This window comes from Cervus elaphus, chromosome X (assembly GCF_910594005.1).
Source record: "Cervus elaphus chromosome X, mCerEla1.1, whole genome shotgun sequence".
Classification (NCBI taxonomy): Eukaryota; Metazoa; Chordata; class Mammalia; order Artiodactyla; family Cervidae; genus Cervus; species Cervus elaphus.
The window spans coordinates 145453493-145474763 of NC_057848.1; the positions used below are offsets into that span (position 1 = coordinate 145453493).

General features: G+C 43.0%; 2 protein-coding genes and 1 pseudogene across 2 annotated transcripts in view; 1 reads left to right on the forward strand and 2 right to left on the reverse strand.

The window, feature by feature from the left end:
• The window catches only part of LOC122690717 (melanoma-associated antigen B3-like), a 30123-nt gene extending 20046 nt beyond the window's left edge, over positions 1–10077 (reverse strand). The window contains exon 1 of the mRNA XM_043897629.1: positions 10006–10077. The gene's annotated coding sequence lies outside the window, so the exon portion shown is untranslated. The remainder of the gene's footprint in view (positions 1–10005) is intronic.
• Positions 3347–3872, forward strand: LOC122690718 (annotated as a pseudogene).
• On the reverse strand, positions 6291–10093 carry LOC122690716 (melanoma-associated antigen B2-like). Its single transcript, XM_043897628.1, has 2 exons — positions 10006–10093; positions 6291–7740 (listed from the first exon to the last, which is right to left on the reverse strand). The coding sequence occupies exon 2, from the start codon at positions 7677–7679 to the stop codon at positions 6399–6401; it is 1281 nt and encodes a 426-aa protein (XP_043753563.1). The 5' UTR covers positions 7680–7740; positions 10006–10093; the 3' UTR covers positions 6291–6398.
• Positions 10094–21271: the final 11178 nt, after the last annotated feature.

Genomic DNA, 21271 nt, shown 5'->3' on the forward strand with positions numbered 1-21271 from the left:
TGTTGGCTATTTCTATGTCTTCCTTAGAAAATATTTAGGTTCTTTGCTCATTTTTTAGTTATTTTTAATTAATTAGTCTGTAATTGAGTTGTATGAGTTCCTTTTATAATTTAGATATAAACTTATCAGATATATGGCTTGCAAATTTTTTCTATTTCACCTTTTCATTTTGTTGATTGTTTCTATTGCTATACAGAATCTTTTTAATTTGATGTAGCTCCACTGATTTTTCTTTTTCTTGTCTGTGTTTCTGTTGTCAAATTAAAAAAAAAAAAACAAACAAACACAAAACATTGCCATGACCAATGACAAGGAGCTTTCCCCCATATTTTCTTCTAAGAATTTTATGATTTCTGGCTTCATTTTAAAGTCTTGAATCCATTTTTTTGAGTATGATGTAAGATAAGACTCTAGATTTACTCTTTGCAGGCAGACTTTCAGTTTTTTCAACACTATTTGTTGATTGAGGATACTTTTTTCCCCCTTTGTATTCTTAGTGCCTTTGTTAAGGATTACTTGCCTAAATATGAGTGGGTTTATACCTGGCTCTATTCTGTTCTGTTGGTCTGTGTGTCTATGTTTATGCTCGTATCACACTGTCTTATACTATATAGTTCAAAATCAAGAAGCACCATGCTTACACCTTTGTTCCTCTTTGTCAAGATTACTTTATTTATTCAAGGTCTTTTGAGGTGTCATATGAATTTTAGCCTTTCTATTACTCTGGAAAATTCCACTGGAATTATGACACACATTACATTAAATCTGTAGATCACTTTGGGTAGTATGAATATTTTAACAATGTGAATTCTTCCAATCCATATACTTGGGACATCATTTTATTTGTGTCTTTTCCACTTTCTTCAATCAATGTCTCCTTGTTTTCAGTGTATAGATCTTTTACTTCCTTGGTTAAATTTATTTCTAAGTATTTTATTCTTTTTGACATTTTTGAAATAAAACTGTTTTCTTAATTTCTTTTTCAGATAGTTTGTTGTTAGTGTTTACAAACACAACTCATTTTTGTGTGTTATTTTGTGTCCTGCAGCTTTCTTGAATTCATTTCTTAATTCTAACATTTTCCTGGACACTCAGAACATTCACCACACTCTCACTTTCCCCCACCAAGAAAGGTAACAATCTCTCTTGGTACTGAACTGTGCCAGCCTGAGACAAGGGCTGATGCCAATAAAGTCAAATTGCTGTTCTTACCCATTTCAAGTGTAGCTAATCTAAGTTATATGCTTACCTGTGGTACTGCAATTTCTTAATTGCATTCTGGACCTTCTATAAAGGTATTATGTTACTTATACAATGTTAAAATCTGGGCTGCTGAGGGTATACAGGGGCTGGGAATTCCCATTCAACTATATTACAGATGCCACTCAGTCAGGACCCTTTTCTTTATTTCCTGATACCAACAGTTTTTCTGTGTTCATTCATATTGGCAAGGAAATGCCAGTTCTCTTGACACATTATCTTGTTCTGAACCACAGAAGGAGATTCAAGGATTTCTGATTCATTATACAAAATACCAAAACCTTTATACTTATACTGAAATACAGCAATAAATGGGATATACTTTGTTCATAAACACAGATATGGAAGTCAAATAAACTTTCAATTACAAGGAAGAGTATTTTAAGAGTACCAAAAAAGAAAAAGAAAGCCCTAAACAAACAAACAAACAAACAAAAATACATCTCACAGTTACTGAGGTCAAGCGAGAACAAAAAAAGTCATGAAATATGTTCCCTTCAGCTCCACCTTGGCACTCAATTACTTCAAAGACTTACTTCTCGTTTCAACTACAAGATGAAGGATCTGCCCTAGATGTCAGTATGTGGGAGGAGCTGCCGTATTTGGATCTGGAACGTGCCCTACCCATGGCAGTAGCACTCTCTCTTTCTCAGCTCTCAAAGCCTCTCTGTTCCTCATTCTATGATGGAATTCAGGACCTCCCAGGGCTGATATCAGTGACTGGACACTACAGAACCCCAGTGGTTCTGGGTGGCTATTTCTTTCACTTATTTTTAAGGGGCTTTACATATATATCTGACAATTCCTTCTCTGACCTGAGATTGCCCTCCTTAGACCAAAGGTCTCAAGTCTCTGACAACTGTACTGTGAGCGATCAAGTCTCTGACAACTGTACTGTGAGCGAGATGTTTAGCTTGAGAGCTCTGCCTGGAGCCTTCTTATACCTAATATTCTGGGGTGTTGCTTTCCTCAGTCCAGATGCATGGGTATCTTCCTATAGGCCCTTTGATAAATGGCTTCTTGGGAAATGTCACATCTCTGAAAAGCCCCAAGCAGTTTCCCTACTGCAAGTGTTGCAGAGGAGGAGTCCTTGTCCTAGGAGTGATGAGAGATGGGAAATCCATGGCCTAAGTAAGGGGGCCCAGTAGAGACCCGTGAGAGAAACAAACATGGTAACCTGTCCCTTCTCTTCTTCAGCCAGACTTCACAGGCAACTTCTGTTCTAATAAATAAACTTTTTATTTTATGTCTAATAGATATTTCTTTATACAAAGAAATGGCTGTGAGACGATTTGTTTTTGAATCCTGATCTTTTGAGCTTATGTGTAACTTTAAAGCTTTCGGATCTTTTAAGCTTATCCGAGACCTCATATATATGGACAGATGATCCTATTGTCAGCAAACATTATTGCTTTGTTTCCTCTCTTCATATGTCACATTTAGTTTTATTATTATTATTGCTCTAGCTATGTATTACAATATAATAGTTTGACATGAGAGTCCTTCTTATTGCTTCCGATTCATTTCACAGTAATGAAAATAAAAAGGGAATTAAGGGCACAAGGTCAGCTCAGGCTTGCAGGAGTGAGAGGGTGAGCTTTAGACTAACTCAACTCAAGGGCCTACGACCATCCTTGTCACTTACCAGCCATGGGAAGTTTGTCACGTCATTAAACTCTCTGAGAGAGCCTCAGGCTCTTTATCTGTGAAGTGAGTTTGACAAACCCCGTCTGGAAGGACTGATGGCATGTGGTGGTAACTGTAAAGCATCTACTGCAGTGCCTGGCAGGCACCATATCCCTCCTTTCTCATGACTGGTGGCTGTACTTTACAGCAAAGATCTGACCTCCCTTAGGCCTGATATAGGGCCACTCTGGTGGCTCAGCAGTAAAGTATCTGCCTGTGGTACATACAGGAGATGCAGGAGACCTAAATCGGTCCCTGGGTTGGGAAGATTCCCTGGAGGAGGAAATGGCAACCCACTCCAGTTCTTCCCTGGAGAATCCCATGGACAGAGGAGCCTGAGGGGCTACAGTCCATGGGGTCAAAAAAGAGTCAGGCACAGCTTTCAGATCCGCCATCTGCAGTGGAGCCGCCAAGATGCAGATTTTCGTGAAGACCCTGATGGGGAAGACCATCACTCTCGAGGCCGAGCCCTCGGATACAACAGAAAATGTAAAGGCCAAGATCCAGGATAAGGAAGGAATTCCTCCTGACCAGCAAAGACTGATCTTTTCTGGCAAGCAACTGGAAGATGGACGTACTTTGTCTGACTACAACATTCAAAAGGAGTCCACTCTTCATCTAGTGTTGAGACTTCATGGTGGTGCTAAGAAAAGAAGAAGTCTTACACCACTCCCAAGAAGAACAAGCATAAGAGAAAGAAGGTTAAATTGGCTGTTCTGAAATACTATAAGGTGGATGAGAATGGCAAAATCAGCCACCTTCGCCAGGAGTGTCCCTCAGATGAACGTGGTGCTGGAGTTTTTATGGCCAGTCACTTCGACAGACATTATTGTGGCAAATGTTGTCTGACCTATTGTTTCAACAAACCAGAAGACAAGTAATTGTATATTGGTTAATAAAGATATGAGCTAACATTAAAAAAAAAAGTCAGGCACGACTCAGTGATTCAACGACAAAAAGAAGAATGCCTGATATAAAGAAGTGAGGGAGAGCCTTGCCTGACAGTCCTCCCCTGAGCTTTCTAGAACTGATATCAAAGGGTACAGCATGACACTCTTTGTCTCTATTCAAGGATGGGTACACCCCTCAGTCTCCACTCGGGCTTCACAATTTGACTTCTGGTGGGTCCTGGGTCTTCAATTTGACTCTGCACCCTTCCTGGGGTTCTAGTCTCTGATGATCTGAGGCTGAGGACTCTGCTGATTCCCAATGTCCCCACCTTCCCGGGACCTGAGGAGAATGTTAGCCACAGCAGCCTGGATTGTTCTGACTTCATGGGATCGCCAAGGACGATGGGTCTTTACAGGTTGCTACTGTTGTGGCTGGGTCTTTCTATCACCCTCATTCAGGTTAATCACCATCATTTCTGAGAGACTGACCCTTTCTACTATCCAACCTCAGAACTCTGCCCCAAGACCAAGTTTCTTAGATCTCTGAGAAGCCTGAAGAATAAGCAAGGCATGCTTAGCCTAACAGTTCTGAGATCCTCTGTGTCTGAGAGCAGACGAGAGTGCTGTCCCAGTGACTCCCCCCATATTCTTGGGTCTTGCTCTCCTCAATCCTCCTACATGGGGTCCTCATTTTGCTTTCTGTGTCTTGGATCAAAGGGTTCTGGGGAAATTCCACATCTCTGCAAACTCTTGAGCCATGTTTGCTCTGTAATGCTACAGAGAATGAATGGGTCCCTGTTCCAGGAGTGATGGGAGATGGACAAGCTATAGCCCAAGGAGTCCCAGGAGAGGTGGTAGCCCATCAGGGGAAAAAAAAGTACATCACTCTACCTCCTCATCAGCCAGATTAAGGTTCTCATGTCATTTCTGTTCTGATAGATTTACTTTCTATAGGCAAGAGACTGTAGGCATGATATGGAGAGCCCTTGGTCTTCAGAGGTTATCTAACATGGCCAATGTACATGCTTATACTGGCACTGAATACTGTCTCTTTCATTTATCTGTGAGTAATGAATAAGGTATTTGTATTTTTTGTTAAATATATTTGGTATTCTTACTGCTCTGGCTACACATTCCAATCCAGTAGCTTGAGCACAAGGGCATTCTTTTTTTTATCACCTAGGACAAATTTTGAAGTACTGAGAAAAACACTAAAATAAAAGATACATGGTGGGGACTTTCCTGGTGGTCCACTAGCTAGTACCCCAGGCTCCCACTGCAGGGGCCCCAGGTTCGATCCCTGGTCAGGGAAGTAGACCCCACGTGCTGCAAGTAAGATCCAGCACAGCCAAATAAATAGTAAATAAATAAGGAAAAGGAAATGAAATGTCAAATGTTAAAAGTACTTGTTTAAAAAAAGACAAATGTATGTCTCAGGGTGGGGAGAGAATAGTATGAGTGCTAAAGTAGTTTAGGGCAGGAGTCTAGTCCCAGCTCTGTCATTTACCAGCCTTAAGTATTTCGGCACAAAACCAAACTCTTAACTATGAGCCTCGGGCTCTCCACTGTGAAGTGAGTTTGATAAGCTCTGTCTGGTTGGACTGGTGGAATATATGTATTTTTGGAAAGCATCAGGCATGACACCTGTCTCTATTGAGACATTAGGGGCAATGGCAGCTATTACTATGACTACCTTGACCTCAGATGTTACATCAGCTGGGATTTTTTTTTTTTTTTTTGGCATCTAAGATGTCAGGGACTATGCAGTGTTCCAACTGAAGAAAATACAAAACAAAAAATGATCCAACCTCCCCAATCAGCCAAACTTCTGCCTAGCAATGAAACCAAAGTAATATGTTCTCGCCACTCCCTCTTTACCTTGCTTCTTTCTTGTTCTTCCTGATTTAGATAGTAATTCAGCCTCTTCCAAATAATGACAGCTTCTCTGAGAAACTATAACTGCATGGGCAGAGGTGTGCAATGCTTTTTTTTTTTGACTAAACATTGCCAGTACAAGCATGAAGCTTTAAGAGCAGATGCTCAATTAATGTTTGTGTAAAAGAAGAACCACGTATAAATCATTTGCTATAATTTATATTCTCAAACATTCTTGAAAAATATAATCTGATCAAAGTATATATCTTTTACATTTACATAAAGGGAAACTAAACAGAGAGTAAAGCAAACCAAAAAATGACAAACTTTCAGCTCTTTACTAATGTATCAATGTTCTGAGCCTCTATTAGTGTGGTGTCTTTCACATTTCTAAGCATATCCTTATCCTAAAGTGTAGTTACTCTCATCCTGGATCACAAAATGATTTGAGGATTTCCAATCTGTATTTCAAAAAACAGAACTCTTAATCCTAAATCTGACAAACAGCAAACTGCATGTGACCCATTTACTTCATATACTTCTATCATGAACCTAAAATAAACTTTGTTGAAAAAAGTAACAATTGAAAATTGAGGAATAAAAAGTCAACAAGTTATTGATGCATATCAGGAACACAGGTTGACAGGCTTTTCCAACCACAAAGTGAAGAATGGGCTTCAGACCACACTAGGGGCAAGATGAGTGGCTGGATGTGGCCCTGGAGTGGGCACTGGCTGAGGCAGAAGTGCCAGCCCCGGCTGCGGCAGAAGGGCCAGCACTGGCCAAGGGAGAAGGGCCAGCACTGGCAGAGGCAGACATGTCAGCCCTGGCCGAGGCCGAAGTGCCAGCCCTGGCTGTAGCAGAAGTGCCAGGTCTGGCCAAGGCAGAAGGGCCAGCACTGGCTGAGGCACAAGTGCCATGTCTGGCTGAGGCAGAAAGGCCAATACTGGCTGCAGCTCTGGCTCCAGTGCTCTCTACTTCCTCTCTCCAAGCCTCCTCATAATGCGGCAGTAAGGCATCGGGGACTGAATCCTTGACCTTGGTCAAAAACTCCAGGACTTTCGTCTTGCTGGTTTCCATGAGCGCTCTCGGACCCCACAGGAACTCATAGCGAGGGGGATCGCTGCCGGGCACCTGGCGGTACTCCAGGTACTCTTCCTGCACCAGATCTTCTGTGATGAGCTTCCGGGGGTCTCCAAAGATGAAGTGCCTTTTTCCATCATAGATGCCCAGCATATTCAGGAACTTCCAGACCTCCTCCTCAGAGGCGCGGCGGCCACTGAGGTAGATGACACCCAGCAGAGGCATCAGAAGACCATTCTTCGGCAGCCCCCAATCACCTCTCATAGACTCACTGTCGCCGAAATCTACGTTGCTCACCAGGGTATAGGAGTGACTGTTGGGCCTGACTTCCTTCAGCACCAGGCCAAACACCAGCTCCATGCGCTCAGAGGCCCTGCTGAGGATCTCAGGGAATTGCTCCCTGTACCTTTTATTGACTGCCTTCAGCATTTCAGACCTCTTAATGAGCTCCCTCACTTTATACTTAAACAGCATGTACTGCACCAACATCTCTGCTTTCCTCGTCAGAAGATCTGTGCGAGCACTCTCAGCAGCTGAGGCCTGGGAGGAATTTTCACCTTCCTGAACTTGGCCCTCAGCATCTACACCAGATCTTGAGCGTGCTTTACCACCTGCACCAGATCTTGAGTGTGCTTTGCCACTGACACCAGATCTTTTGCGTATAGCACCTGCAGCAGCACTGGTGGTGCCTTGGGCTCCCTGAGGCCCCTTGGGGGTGCCAGCAGCAGATGAGCTTGAGGGAGTGCTCTCTGAATCAGGAGGAGAGGAGGGGGTGGTCTCTTCTCCCCCAGATGTGGTGGCCTGATCATGAAGACCCTGGGTCTCAGCCCGGGCCTGGCGACGTTTCTCACGAGCACGGTTCTTACTCTTCTGCCCACGAGGCATGACGGCCGTGCTCAGGGACCGTAGGCAGGAGTCTGGGCCAATAGACAGGGGATTGGGGCACCTGAAGGATGGAGAATGAGGTGACATGAGCACCTTAAAACAGGGAGATTCTACCTTGGCTTAATCAAAGGCTGCCTCTGCAGGCGTCCTTGAGGACACTGCCCTAGGAACCCACAAGGCTCCTGTTTTCCTGGTCAGCGTGTCCCCTGAGAATCCCACAGAGGAAGAACAGAGGCCTTAGATTTTTCCTCTGCATCCTCTCAGCCCTGCTTTGGATTTACTGAGGTGATAGCAAGTGCTGGCAGTGGGGTCCTCTCAGCTCATTTCCAGTATTATTACATCAAGTCCTGGCGGAGCCTGGGCACCCTTCCCTCTGCTACTCCGATGCAGACACTTTAAACCTCCACATGATCCAGAAGCAAGTGAAAGGATGCCTCAGTCCACCTCCTTCCGAGGGGATACCCAGTGCTGAGAGCTCAGTAGGGTCTTTCCTATCCTGAGCTCACTGGGATCATCATTCATGGTCTTACCTTGGCTCCTTAAAACGTTGGGCACTATTATCCATTTGCTAACTGGTGGCTGCACCTTCAGACTAGATATTTCCCCTCCCCCAGACTTGGTATAAAGAAGTGAAACAGATGCTCAACCTCACAGCCCTTCCATGAGATTTCCTGGGCTGAAATGCAAGGGTTGGGACAGACGCTCTGAGTCCTCACTCAGGTTCCTCAATTGGGCTCCTGGTAGAGAACCTCTACTTTCTCCTGAACTGATGCCTGAGTGATAGTAAAAGCCAACCACCCTGTGTCCCAACAGGAGGAAGTGAAGATGACCTCATCTTACCAAACACCGTTTCCTAAGAATGGAAGCTGTTGCAGGCAGGTTGATGTTCCTGTGGTCCCACACAAGATCCCAATTCAAAGTCTAAAATATGTTTTTTTGCTTCTCTTTCCTTCTATATGTCTTTTTAAAAATAAATTTATTTACAATATTGTGTCATTTTCTGCCGCACATCAATATGAATCAGCCATAGGTATACTGTATGTCCCCTCCCTCTTGAAACTCACTCCCAACCTCCCACCCCATCCCACCCCTCTTTAAGCTGTCAGAGTACTGGCTTTGAGCTCCCTGAGTCGTAAAACTAATTTCCACTGGTTATTTATTTTACATATGGTAATATGTGTGTTTTCAATGTTACTCTTTCAATCTGCCCCTCCCTCTCCTTCCCGCACTGTGCCCATGAGTCTGTTCTCTATGTCTGCATCTCCAGGCTGCCCTGAAAATAGGTTCATCAGTACCATCTTTCTGGATTCCATATATATGCATTAATATATGATATTGGCTTTCCTTTTTCTGACTTAATTCACTCTGCATAAAAAACTAGGAATAAAACTACCACATGAGCCAACAATCCCGCTACTGGGCATATACCCTGAGGAAACAGTAACTGAAAAAGACACTTGTACTCTAGTGTTCATTGCAGCACTATTTATAATAGCCAGGACGTAGAAGCAACCATGGTCTACATTTGACTCCATGACAGAGTCTAAGATTTCTCCCTCTGCTGGCCACTCCCCTCAGACCAAGACCCTTACTTCCCCATTAGCCCGCAGTGGGAACCGACATGTATCCCTGAAGTCTGCCAGGGATGACAACACGGAGGATGTGTCAGAATGACATGGTGTGGAACATCCCCACAGCCTCCGAGTTTCTCACCATGACACCTGGTAAACCCGAAACCCTCGCTTGCCAACCTGAGGCTGCCCCCTTTGACCTGGTCTGTCACTTCCCTGAGGTGACCTGGGAAGTGTCAAAATGTCCAATTCTCCCAGGCCTGAAAACAGGGCTGGCGCTTTACGCGGCCCCGTTTCTTTTGGGAGGGGCCCCCATCCTTACTCAGTGTCACAGCCATAAATCCTGTTGGGGACTAGGTCCCTCTGTTAAACTGGGTTTATTCCATTAGAGCAAGGCTCTCACCTCCCCGATACCACCTCCAGAGGACACCAGGGGGGCACCACAGTCGGCCAGCTCTACCCGGGGCCTCCTAGAGCCCAGTACAGGGGAGCCGCTCATTGAGGCCCCCTTGCGGTGTCAAAGTATGCTCATTGGCCCTCAGGGCCGTTATCTAGGACCTAGAGCTCCTGCGTGGGTAGATCCGGGCCTACCCCCACAGACCAACGCCTTCGCCGGAGACACACACGCTAGACCGCACTCAGCCGATAGCTCTGAGGGGCCCACAAGAGCCATATCACAGGGGTGGGATGTGGATGGGTCACTTTTATTACTGGGAGGGTTGGGAAAGTCCTTTCAGCTACATTCAGGTCCTCACCTTGGTTCCGGACGAGTCCTGGACACTAAGTCTCCGCCAAACGGTCGCTGCGGCTATCGGTCAAGCTTCTCGCCTTCGAAGCGGAAGTGGAAGGGAGCTGCGTAAGGTCATACGTGCGGTCTCCAGGGATGACGGCAGGGGCAGCGTGCTACGGGAACCCTGGTAGCTCAATATTCATCCGTCCCTGAGTCCTCCTTGTGCAGAGCCTGGGACGCCTCCACCTATGAACCTTTCTCCAGTCCCCAAAGCCTTCGCCTCCCTGAGTCCCTAGTGGGGGGAGTCAGGGCGCTGCTCTGAGCATCTCTGCTTGTCAGGAGGGGCACCACTCTGTGAGCCTCCCTCTTTGGTGGAGAGATCCTCTCATTATACTGATGGTCCTCACCTTAAGGCCGGTTATGGTCAAGATAACCCACTCTGCAGAACTGGGGTCCGATCTTGCTAGAGAAGGCTTTGCCCTCCCTGAGATCACACTGGTGGAATGAGGGGACCACTCACAAGTAGCTCTTTTGGGTCTCTCAGGGCTAAGAATTTACTGAATTATATTTGTCTCCCTCTAGTTTTGGAGGTCTCCTGTTAATACTTTCTTTGACTCTTGTTAAGGCCTGGGTTTTCTCTCTGCAGATCTGTGACTGTCCCACCAGTCCAGGGTCCTCATCTCCATAAGACTGTCTAGGGAGACTGAGGGGGTTCCTCTACCTCAAACATCTGTCCTGGGCATCTCAGGGCTGACAGCATTGGGGAATTCATGGGGCTTCTCTGTTCTGGGGTGAGTGCTTCCATTATTCTTGTTCAGATTCTGGTCAGATACCTGACCAGGCAAGGGACTCTACTCTCTGCTAACTTGAAGCTTCTCCCATTAAATCAAGATACTCCCCTTCTGGGACCCTCCAACTGGAAGCCAGGATTAGCCACATCGAGCCAGGACTGTTTTGGACTTCTAAGGGTTGATGGCCTGAGCCAGACTTCACAGAAACCCCACTCTTCTGACTGGGTCCTTCCATCATTCCTCATTCAGGGTCCCCACCTTCATATCTATCAAAGACTGGCACTCTTTTTACTTACCTCTTTCTGTTGTTCTTAGGCCAAGGCTGTTAAGTCCCTGAGAAACCTGAAGAATACGTGAGGATGTGCTCAGCTTGCCAGCTCTCTCTGGGGCTAAGTCCGATAGCAGATGGAAAACTGTCTAGGTGTGACTCCCCTGTATTCTGGGGTCTTGGTCTTCCATGCCCTCTAACATTGAGACCCTCCTCTTGGCTCTTTCCTCTTGGGTTAAAGGTTTCCTGAGAAATGCCTCATTCCTACAAACACGGAGCAGTGTCCTTACCACAAACCTTGGTCCCTGTCTTAGGAGTGATGTGAGATGGAGAAGCTGAAGCATAAGGCAGGAGTTCCATACAGGTGGTATTCTGTCATGTGGGAAAAATACACTCATATTTTCCTTCTCTTCACCAGCCAGACTTAGATTCTGATGTAAATTCTTTTCTGAGAGATTTATATATTTATGGGGAAGGGACTGTCCAGCATGATTATCTGAGCCTCTGATTTTTTGAGTTAGCTGACATTGCATATGTAGATGATCATTTTGTTACTGAGTACTAGCTTTCTTTTCTTTATTCATGCCTGTCATTTATTTTGGTACTCACATTGCTCTGGGAAAGTATTCCAATCCAGTAGTATAAGCACAGGTTTTTTTTTTTTTTTAATTACCTGAGTTGCATTTTTAGGAAGGAAAAAAAATGAATATAAGAAACACAGGTGGGCCTCAGACTGGAAGAACTGGAATAATGTGGGCTCTTGACTGGGCCCTTGACTAATCCTAACCTGGATCAAGTTTCAAATTTGTCCCTTAACAGTCACATAAATTAGGGCACATGACAACTCTGTGAGCACCAGGCTCTGCATCTGTGAAGTAAGTTTGATAAAAGCTCTATCTTGTAGAACTGGTAGGATGTAGTTAAAATGTGTTAAGTATCTGGCACATTGACTGGCCTGTGTTGAGACTTCAACATGGCATTTATTACTGTGATTAATTTGGACCCTGATGACATAATTCAGTCTGTTGTTTTTTTTTAACTCCAGCAGAAGCCAGAAAATATGTAGCATCTTAGAACCAAAAAAATCTAGGGGCTTCCCTGGTAGTCCAGTGACAAAGACTCCATGCTCCCAATGCAGGGGACCTGGGTTCAAACCCTGGTCAGGGAACCAGATTCCACATGCCACAACTAAGAGTTTGCATGCTGAAACTAAAGATACTGCATGGTGCAGTGAAGATTAAAGATACCAAATGCCACAAGTAAGATCCGGCACAGCCAAATAAATAAATAATAAATGAATATGTTTTTAAAAATAAATAAAATCCAATCACTCAAAATGCTGATTAGCAAGAAACACTATGTAATATTTCCCTATCACATGATAAATTATTCAATATGGGTATAAGATACACATCCCCAGTTAGATGCAACACAAATCCCCTAAATCTGTGTAAAGGATCACCAACTTCCCTCCCTATGAAAAGTCCTTCCATCTAATCTACCCTTGTTTTCATTCATTTAATCACTACCTAAAACCTAGAACATACAGGGTTTGGCAAATTATACACAATAACTAATTTAAATGCCAGTCTGATGTTGAGGGCTCTGACCCTCCCCGCCCAGGGCAAAGGTGCCCAGTGGCTTCTTACCATCCTGCCTCGAAGGAGAATCACATTTATTTCTCAGAAGCTCCCGGGAAACGATGTGAATGAAATATCTAATTTGCATACTGTGTTCACCTGCTCTGGGACAAGAGCACAGGGCATCCCATCCCTCCCACTGTGATACAGTCATGAATATTACTCTCAGAACAGTCACCAAGGGCTTGATCTTATGCATGCATGCCCTTTACATAACTCAGCTTCGCATCTTAGGTGAGGTCCAGTTTTCTGAGAAGGACACAGGAGTTGCCCACTTCCTTCACATCCACCCCCAAAGACCAGCTCCATATGCTCAGAGGCTCTCCTAGGGATACCAGGAAGTGAAGTGCTCCTTATCATTTTTTCTGACATTCACCATGTCTGAATTTGTGAGGGGCTCTTTCATTTGATAACTGAGCCCCAGGAAAATCACCAACAAAACCACTTTCTAATTGAAAGTATGTTTGGGTAACTTCTCAGTGTCTGGCAAAGCTGCGTGGTTCTCTGACTTTGTTCTCTGCTTGACCACCGGAATCCTCGGCTGATATGCTTGATGAGGTGCCTATGAACACTCCTGATGCTGAGTCTTTGGGTCTCCTTGTGGTCCTGAAAGCACTGCTCATATGTGCTGCACCACTGGTTCTCATACTGAGGCATGATGGCTCTTGTTGGTACCAGTAAGCAAGAGTGTGGGTAGGAGGCATGGCAATGGGACACCGCAGGCTAAGGAAGAGGGGGGAGGTAGAAGTGGTGTCAGCTAGTAAACTAACTTTGCTTGCTCTGATGAAGGCCAACTCCACCAGACTTTTTCTAAGTGTGGTGTTCTAGGGCCTCATGGGTCTCCTGGCCTGTTTGTCCCATAAGCACTTGAAGAAACTGAGAAGGCATTTCACAGCTCCACCAGCTAACCCAATTGGAGACTTCTCAGGGCTCATAGTGGGCTTCCCTGATGGCTCAGATGGTAAAGAATCTGTCTGCAATGAAGGAGACCCGGGTTTAATCCCTGGGTTGGGAAGATTCCCTGGAGAAGGGAATGGCAACTCACTCCAGTATTCTTGCCTGGAGAATTCCATGGACAGAGGAGCCTGATGGGCTACAGTCCATGGGGTCACAAAAAACTGGACACGACTGAGGGACTAACTCTTTCTTTCACTTTCAGAGCTCACAGTAGGGTGGGCAGAATTGGGCTCTATTAATTGCACCTGTATTACAGTGGGTGGTCCCCTCAGTTCTCACTCAGGGTCCTCCCTGTGACTCCTAGCAGTTACTGGGACACTGTACTGACCCGAGGCCATCTCCCTTCAGACAAAGGCCTTCATCTTTCTGAACCTCTAACAAGGAGGTGAGGGAAGCACCTCATATGGTCACCTCCATCTGGGTCCTCCCAAGGTTGATGGTGTGTCCTTGACTCTGGGGGACACCTTCTCTTTGGGGGTAGGCAATGGCACCCCACTCCACTACTCTTGCCTGGAAAATCCCATGGATGGAGGAGCTTGGTAGGCTGCAGTCCATGGGGCCGTGAAGAGTCAGATATGATTGAGCAAATTCACTTTCAATTTTCACTTTCATGCACTGGAGAAGGAAATGGCAACCCACTCCAGTGTTCTTGCCTGGAGAATCCCAGGGACAGTGGAGCCTGGTGGGCTGCCATCTATGGGGTCGCACAGAGTCGGACACGACTGAAGCAACTTGGCAGCAGCAGCTGTCCCTTCACTGCTCATGCTGGTTGCTCACCCTGACTCCTGACAGAGTATGGAATTCCTCCCTCTGCCTAACAGGGTCATCCCCTTCAGACCTCACTTCCTTGAGTTGTCTGAGGAGAAAATAACACCGGACAAAGAAATACAGGACCTGTTTTTTCATTAACAGGATGTCTGGCAAATCGACCTGTGGGGGAAGTGAGGGTCCTTAGCTTGAAACTCTGCCTGGGCCTCCCAGGTCTCACAGCAGGGCTGGCGCAGACCTCTGAAGTTCCTCCCTTCTGGAGCTATATTATTCTCAGTTCATATGGGAGATATTTGGAGAAATCATGGTACGCGGTGCAAAGCAGGTTTGAGGATGTACCAGGGACCTATTGGGGAGGGAATGACAGCAGTGATGGGTGGAACATCATACTGTGCCAGCCTGTCTTGCTGAGACATTGTTACAGGGAATCAAATGTATCCCCTAAACAGTGCTGGAGTGGTGCTGACATCAGTATTTTCAAAAACAGGGCCTGTTAAATAGTATTAGGTGCTATTCATAAAACAACAAATCATTTAAACAAAGTTAAGTTCTAGTTTTGTTTTCACTGCAAGACTTCCCAAACCTCTCAATATGCCAATATGTACTGAGAAACTCCAAGAAGGATAATATAGCGTGATAAGTTTTCTGAACATATTTGACTATCAAAACATGTCCTCCTGCCATTTTTTTTTTTTTCACACTGATTCTCAGGACTTCGGCACTGAACATTTTGGAGGTGCTGTCTGCAATGTTCCTGGCAGATCTTCAGCTTATGTTTTTCTGCTATTTTCAGTGACAGTGTAGTGGCCCTTGGATGGGGCAAGAAATTCAGGCCAGGGACATTTTCAAAACAAAATAGCTTCTTTAGTGCCAATAAAGATGATATCTAAGACACAAGGAGCTTAATAAGTGACATGAAATATTAACTGTCTATATTTTCCAGAATTCCAAACCACATCCAAAACTTGCTTGACATATTTGATCACTGAGAGACATACTCTAAGGGTCATATGTTAACTATGCTCAGTTGTTCAGTCATGTCCGACTCTTTGCAACCCCATGGACTATAGGCCACCGGGCTCTGTCCATGGGATTTCCCAGTCAAGAATACTGGAGTGGGTTGCCATTTCCTCCTCCAGGGGATCTTCCTGACCCAGGAATCGAACCTTTGTCTCTTGTATTGGCAGGCGGGCCACTGAACCACCTGGGAAACCCATGTTAACTATAGGTCATCCCAAATTCACCAAAGAACAATGCTATATTATGGCTACTCAAAGGAAAGTAGATGCATATTTTGTAAGCATCCAAAGCTCTAAGGGGGATAATATGCTCGAGTCAGCCCAGTTGTAGGGGACCTACTCAAAAAAGGTGTGAATCCAGGGTAGGCATTCAGGTTCAGTGGGTAATGGGAATGTTTGGAAACCACAAGAGAGAAATTCCATGTTAGGAACCAGCTTTGCATAGTGGGAGTGGCAATGGAATGTGGTAATAAGGATGTTACACGAATGTCTGTGATTCATCCAAGTGGTACAGTGTACTGTGTCCTTCAAAAGACCTGATTCTGGACTTCTCCAGATGTGAGGGTTGAAGTTACTGGTATCGTCTCTGCTATTCTTACAATGACCAGTTCAGAAACTGGAGCAGGCCAAGTTCCTGCAGAAGACACACATAGTAGATCTGGGAAGGGCAAAGACAGTAGAGACAGGGTTTCAGAGCCATGACCCAGAGATGCCTGTAGAAGTGTAGAGTACAGCTGAAAGCACTTATCCACTTTCCTCTTTACAGTTCCAATAAATTTAAAAACAAAAGTAGTTTCCCAGGCAAAGCTATAACACAAACCCAGTCTTTATCTTGTGATCTGGACTTAGGCTAGCCAGGTAATTAGAAATGCATTGATTTGATCAAGTTACTTTCTTAAATGCTGCATTTCAAAGGATTTCAAACAAGGTGGGGGTTCAAGATAGCTAACATTAAAAAAACCAGCATATGAGTAACATATTTAGAGCTATATTAATGCATAATGCATCTCCTGGGTAATTTTAGTATTCATTAGCGTCTTCTTTCAGTGGAACAAAACTCATGCCTGTCGTTAATATATTGTTTTAGTCATGTACTAGCTAATTAATAAAGATATTAAATAGAACCATTTCTGAAATCTGTGCCTCCAGCATATATTTTAGCAAAGCCTCTTCAATAGGATTTTAGTATTTTAATATTTCCCTCTATGACATTTGGATGTATATATGATTTTATAATATTATAAAATCATTCATCAATGAACTGAAACAAGGCTTTGTGACTTTACTAAAGTTCTCTTCATTTGAAAGCACATCTTTAGGTATCCACTGATACTGGGAGACAACTTCAAGTTTTATAATTATGTGCTACCATATAACATTCTTTCATTATAGAGCAAGCAACCCAGATCAAAATAAAAACATCTCCATCAATGTTTAAGTGGATTATCAGGTTTTCAAAATCCCAGTTTAGTTTTAGAAAAATCATTCTTAAGTTTCTGTTGATTTTTCCATCTCGTTATAAAAATCTATCCCAGAATATTAATGTTTCAATTGATCATTAATAGAGAGGGAGGGAAATAGGAACAGCACAAAGGAAGACAACAATATAATCTCCACTACTCAGAGACGTCAGCTGTCATCAAACTATTCTTTCTATTTGTTATCAGGCAGTTTTGAAAGACTCTGAAAATATCTCAGCTTGGCATACACAAACCACGTAGTGAACAATGGTGGAATTCTACCACCTAGTTAGTTCCTTTCAGTTTGCAGATGGCTAAAGAAATTCAGCTCTCAGAAAAAGATTGCTGCACTTCAAATTATTCCTCCCTATTTTTTGTCATCCAATGACTATGACTGCTTTGATCATGGCAGGGTTTTCCTTAAACCATTGACAATGATTTTTCTTTGAAAAGAAGAATCCTACAGAGACAATAACTTGAAAATTGCATATGCTATTCAGAGAGCAACAATAAAGGAAAACAAAAATCCAGTATCAGGATTTGAACTTCAGGCTTTGTCAGTGATGGATGTGAGGAATGTAATATAGAATGCAGAATGTAATTTTTCTTCAGACTTTAATATCTACTAAACACTCAATGACCAAGGGGCCTATATTTGTTAGATTTATTTAATGAGTTGGATTGAATGTGACATTTGTGACTGAAAGCAAGAGATCTACATCAAGTGTCTGTGATCCAAAGAGGTGGGGCCTTAAATTCTGGATTTTATCAAATGTGCATTCAAGTCCAAATTGATAGAACCGAGACTTCCCTGGCTTTCAGCTCTTTGCTGAAGATGAACACACAGGTAAGCTATTTAAAGAACAAAATGGAGTCCACATGAAGAGTAAGGACAAAAAATACTAAGTAGTCAATACCTAGAACAATATCCAATGATCAATGAAGGATACAAAGATATTGTTGTTTTAGTCGCTCAGTTGTGTCCAATTCTTTTGTGACGTCATGGACTATGGACTATAACCCTGCCGGGCTCCTCTGTCCATGGGATTCTCCAGGCAAGAATACTGGGTTGGGTTGCCATTTCCTCCTCCAGGGGATCTTCCCTACCCAGGGATCAAACCCACGTCTCTTACGTCTCCTGCATTGGCAGGTGGATTCTTTACTGTTGAGCCACCAATATAGATAAATAGGTGTTGAAATTAAAGCAGCACCATTTTAATTAGGGCTCTGTTTAAATTAAAGGAGAGTTTTGTTGAATTCAGAGTCTATTCACATGTCTAGAATGCACAGTCATGCTGCAGAGACTCACACAAATGATGTAGGGAAAGCAGAGTTTGTGTGCTGGAGCGAGTAGGATGGGAAGTGAGAACATTGAAAGTAAACAAAATGACCAGACACTGGGGCAGTGGTGGGCTCTTTCCAGTCTCTCAGCATTAGGTGAGGAAAAGCAGTGGGCAACAGAAATTGCGAGTTCTTAAAAAGACATGTTTCAATGAAGTGTTAAACTTTTAGAGGATAAGGCTTTCCCAGAAGATAAGGTGTTTTTCACTTAAATTCAAATATAATAATTGGAAGTCCATAGCTATCCTGGAACTTCTATGAACATTTTTGGTGATCATTTTCAACTGCTGAGTTTTCCTTCAGTAATGAATATTTTCTAGCTAGCTATGGACATTTATTAAAATACAAGCCTCAAACTGTCCAAATTGTGACAGGATGAATAAAATGAGAATGGCTCAAAATGTTACTTGAAACCTTCCTAGGGCACTATCAACATTTAGAATTTTTGGTAGGTAAGAATAAAAACAGGTTTTAAGTCACACAAAATATTCTTTTTCCATTCCTTTTTAAGACTTCTCCATATATTTATATATGCAACTCTCAATGAACATGAGTTTGAGCAAACTCTGGGAGATAGTGAAGGACAGGGAGGCCTGGTGTGCTGCAGTCCTTGGGGTCACAAGCAGCTGGGCACAACTTAGCAACTGAACAACAACAAAAATATTTATTAACCTCTTTTTACTTTTATCTTTATAGTTGTCTTTATATCCTCACAGAGCTGAAAGTAGTGTCTGTAGTTTATGTGTATAGGTTACATTTCATAGGTTACATTTCAGTTGTTATTTCATTGTTCATGCATTTTTCCCTCAAATAAATTTCCAGGAGATGGAACATAAATCTACTTTTAATATCCAAAATATTTAAAGGTAATATTTTAAGTGTAGTACACTCTCAAAATGACTTACCCAATGAGTTTTTTTAAACACTGAATATTCTCAGTTGAGAAAAGTATATATACATGTGCTATTCAATATATTAACCATTAGTCACATGGGACTATTTAAATTTAAATGAATGAAAATTAAATAAAATTTTAAATTCAGTTCTTTAGCTGCACTATCCACGTTTGAGGTATTCAGTAGTTACAAGTGAAAGTCACTCAGTCATGTCTGACTCTTTGCGAACCCATGGACTATAGATTCCATGGGATTCTCCAGGCCAGAATACTGGAGCAGGTAGCCTTTCCCTTCTCCAGGGGATCTCCCCAACCCAGGGATCAAACCCAGATCTCCCGCATTGCAGGCAGATTCTTTACCAGCTGAGCCAAAAGGGAAGCCCAAGAATACTGGAGTGGGTAGCCTATCCCTTCTCCAGGGGCAGTAGTTATATAGGGCTCTCATACTGGATAGCACATAGAACATGTCCATTTATGTAGAAAATGTTGATCTGCATGAATTGTTTCCCCTTTCCTTTCCCCACTTCCTTCCTCCCTCCCTCTTGTTCCTCTGTCTCTGATACAGAAGCATTTCATTGCTCTAAAAAATTCCCTATGCTCCAACTATTCATCCTTTCCCCTTTCTTCAACACTAGGCAACCACTGATCTTTCTATTGTTTCCATAGTTTTGTCTTTTCCAAAATGTCATATAGTTGTAATTACATAGTATGTAGCCTTTTCAGATTGGTTTCTTCTTTTTTAATTAAAAACAATTTTTTTTGGCCCCACCACACAGCACGTGGGATCTTAGTTCCCTGACCAGGGATCAAAGTCAGGCCACATGCAGTGGAAGTACACTGGATCACTGGGGAATTCTCTCAGATTGGCTTCTTTCAGGTGACACTATGCTTGTAAGTTTCCACCATGTTTTTTCGTGGCTTCATACCTCATTTCTTGTTATCACAGAATAATATTCTATTGCATGACTGCATAACAATTTGTTTTTACATTCACCTATTGAAAAACATCTTGGTTGCCTTCAATTTTGACATTTATAAGTAAATCTTCCACAAATACTCCTGTGCAGGTTTTTATGTGAACATAATTAACAATGCATTTGGATAAGTCCCAAAGAGCATGAACGCTAAAATATGGCAAGACTATGTTTAGCTTTGTAAGAAATGTCTAAACTGTCTTCCAAAGTGGCTATACCATTTAACATCTCCACCGGCAATGAAGGAGAATTCTTGTTGCTTCATATCCTCACCAGGATTAGATGTCGTTAGAGGTTTGGATGTTGGCCATGCTAGTAGGTATGTAGTAGTATATCACTAATATTTTAATTTATAATTCTCTAACAACATATGATGTGGAGCATCTTTTCATATGTGCCATAATTGCCATCTGTATATTTATTTTGATAAACTGTCCACCAGCTTTTAAATTGGGTTGTCCATTTGTTGTTGTTGAGGTTTAATGGTTCTTTATATGTTGCGGATACAGGTCCTTTATCAGATGTGCTTTTGCAAATAGTTTCTCCCTGGGCATGGCTTGTCTTTGCATTATCTTAAGAGAGTATCTTTTGCAGAGCAAAAGTTTTTCACTTTAATGACATCCAACGTAGCTATTTTTTCTTTCATGGAAAGAAAGAATTAGCATTGTATCTAAAGACTCATGCCAAACTCAGGGTCGCCTAGATTTTCTCTTCTATCATCTCCTAGAAGTTTTATATTTTTGCATTTTACATTTTGGTCTATGGTTCATTTTGAGTCAATTTTCATAAAAGATGCAAGGTCAGTGTCTAGATTCATTTTCCTGAATGTGAATCTGCAGCTGTTAAGCCCCATTTGTTGAAAAGACTATTCTTTTCCACTGGATTGCCTTTGCTCCTTTGTCAACAATTAGTTGCTTATATTTGTATGGGTCTATTTCTGGGCTCTTTGGCCAATTAAATTGATTTGTCTATTCTTTTAACAATACCACACTGTCATGATTACTGTGGCTTTAGAGTAAGTCTTGAATTAGAGGATTTTCAGTCCCCCAACTGTGTTCTTTAGAGTGTTTAATTGGTTGTTCTGGATCTTTTGCCTTTCCATATAAACTTTACGACCAGTTTGTTGATATCCACAAAGTAAACTGCTGGGATTTTAGAGTTGAATCTTTGGATTACAT

What these genes read in the sequence shown, in the direction of transcription:
- LOC122690716 (XM_043897628.1), bottom strand. Translation starts at nt 7,679, where the DNA reads ATGCCTCGTGGGCAGAAGAGTAAGAACCGTGCTCGTGAGAAACGTCGC.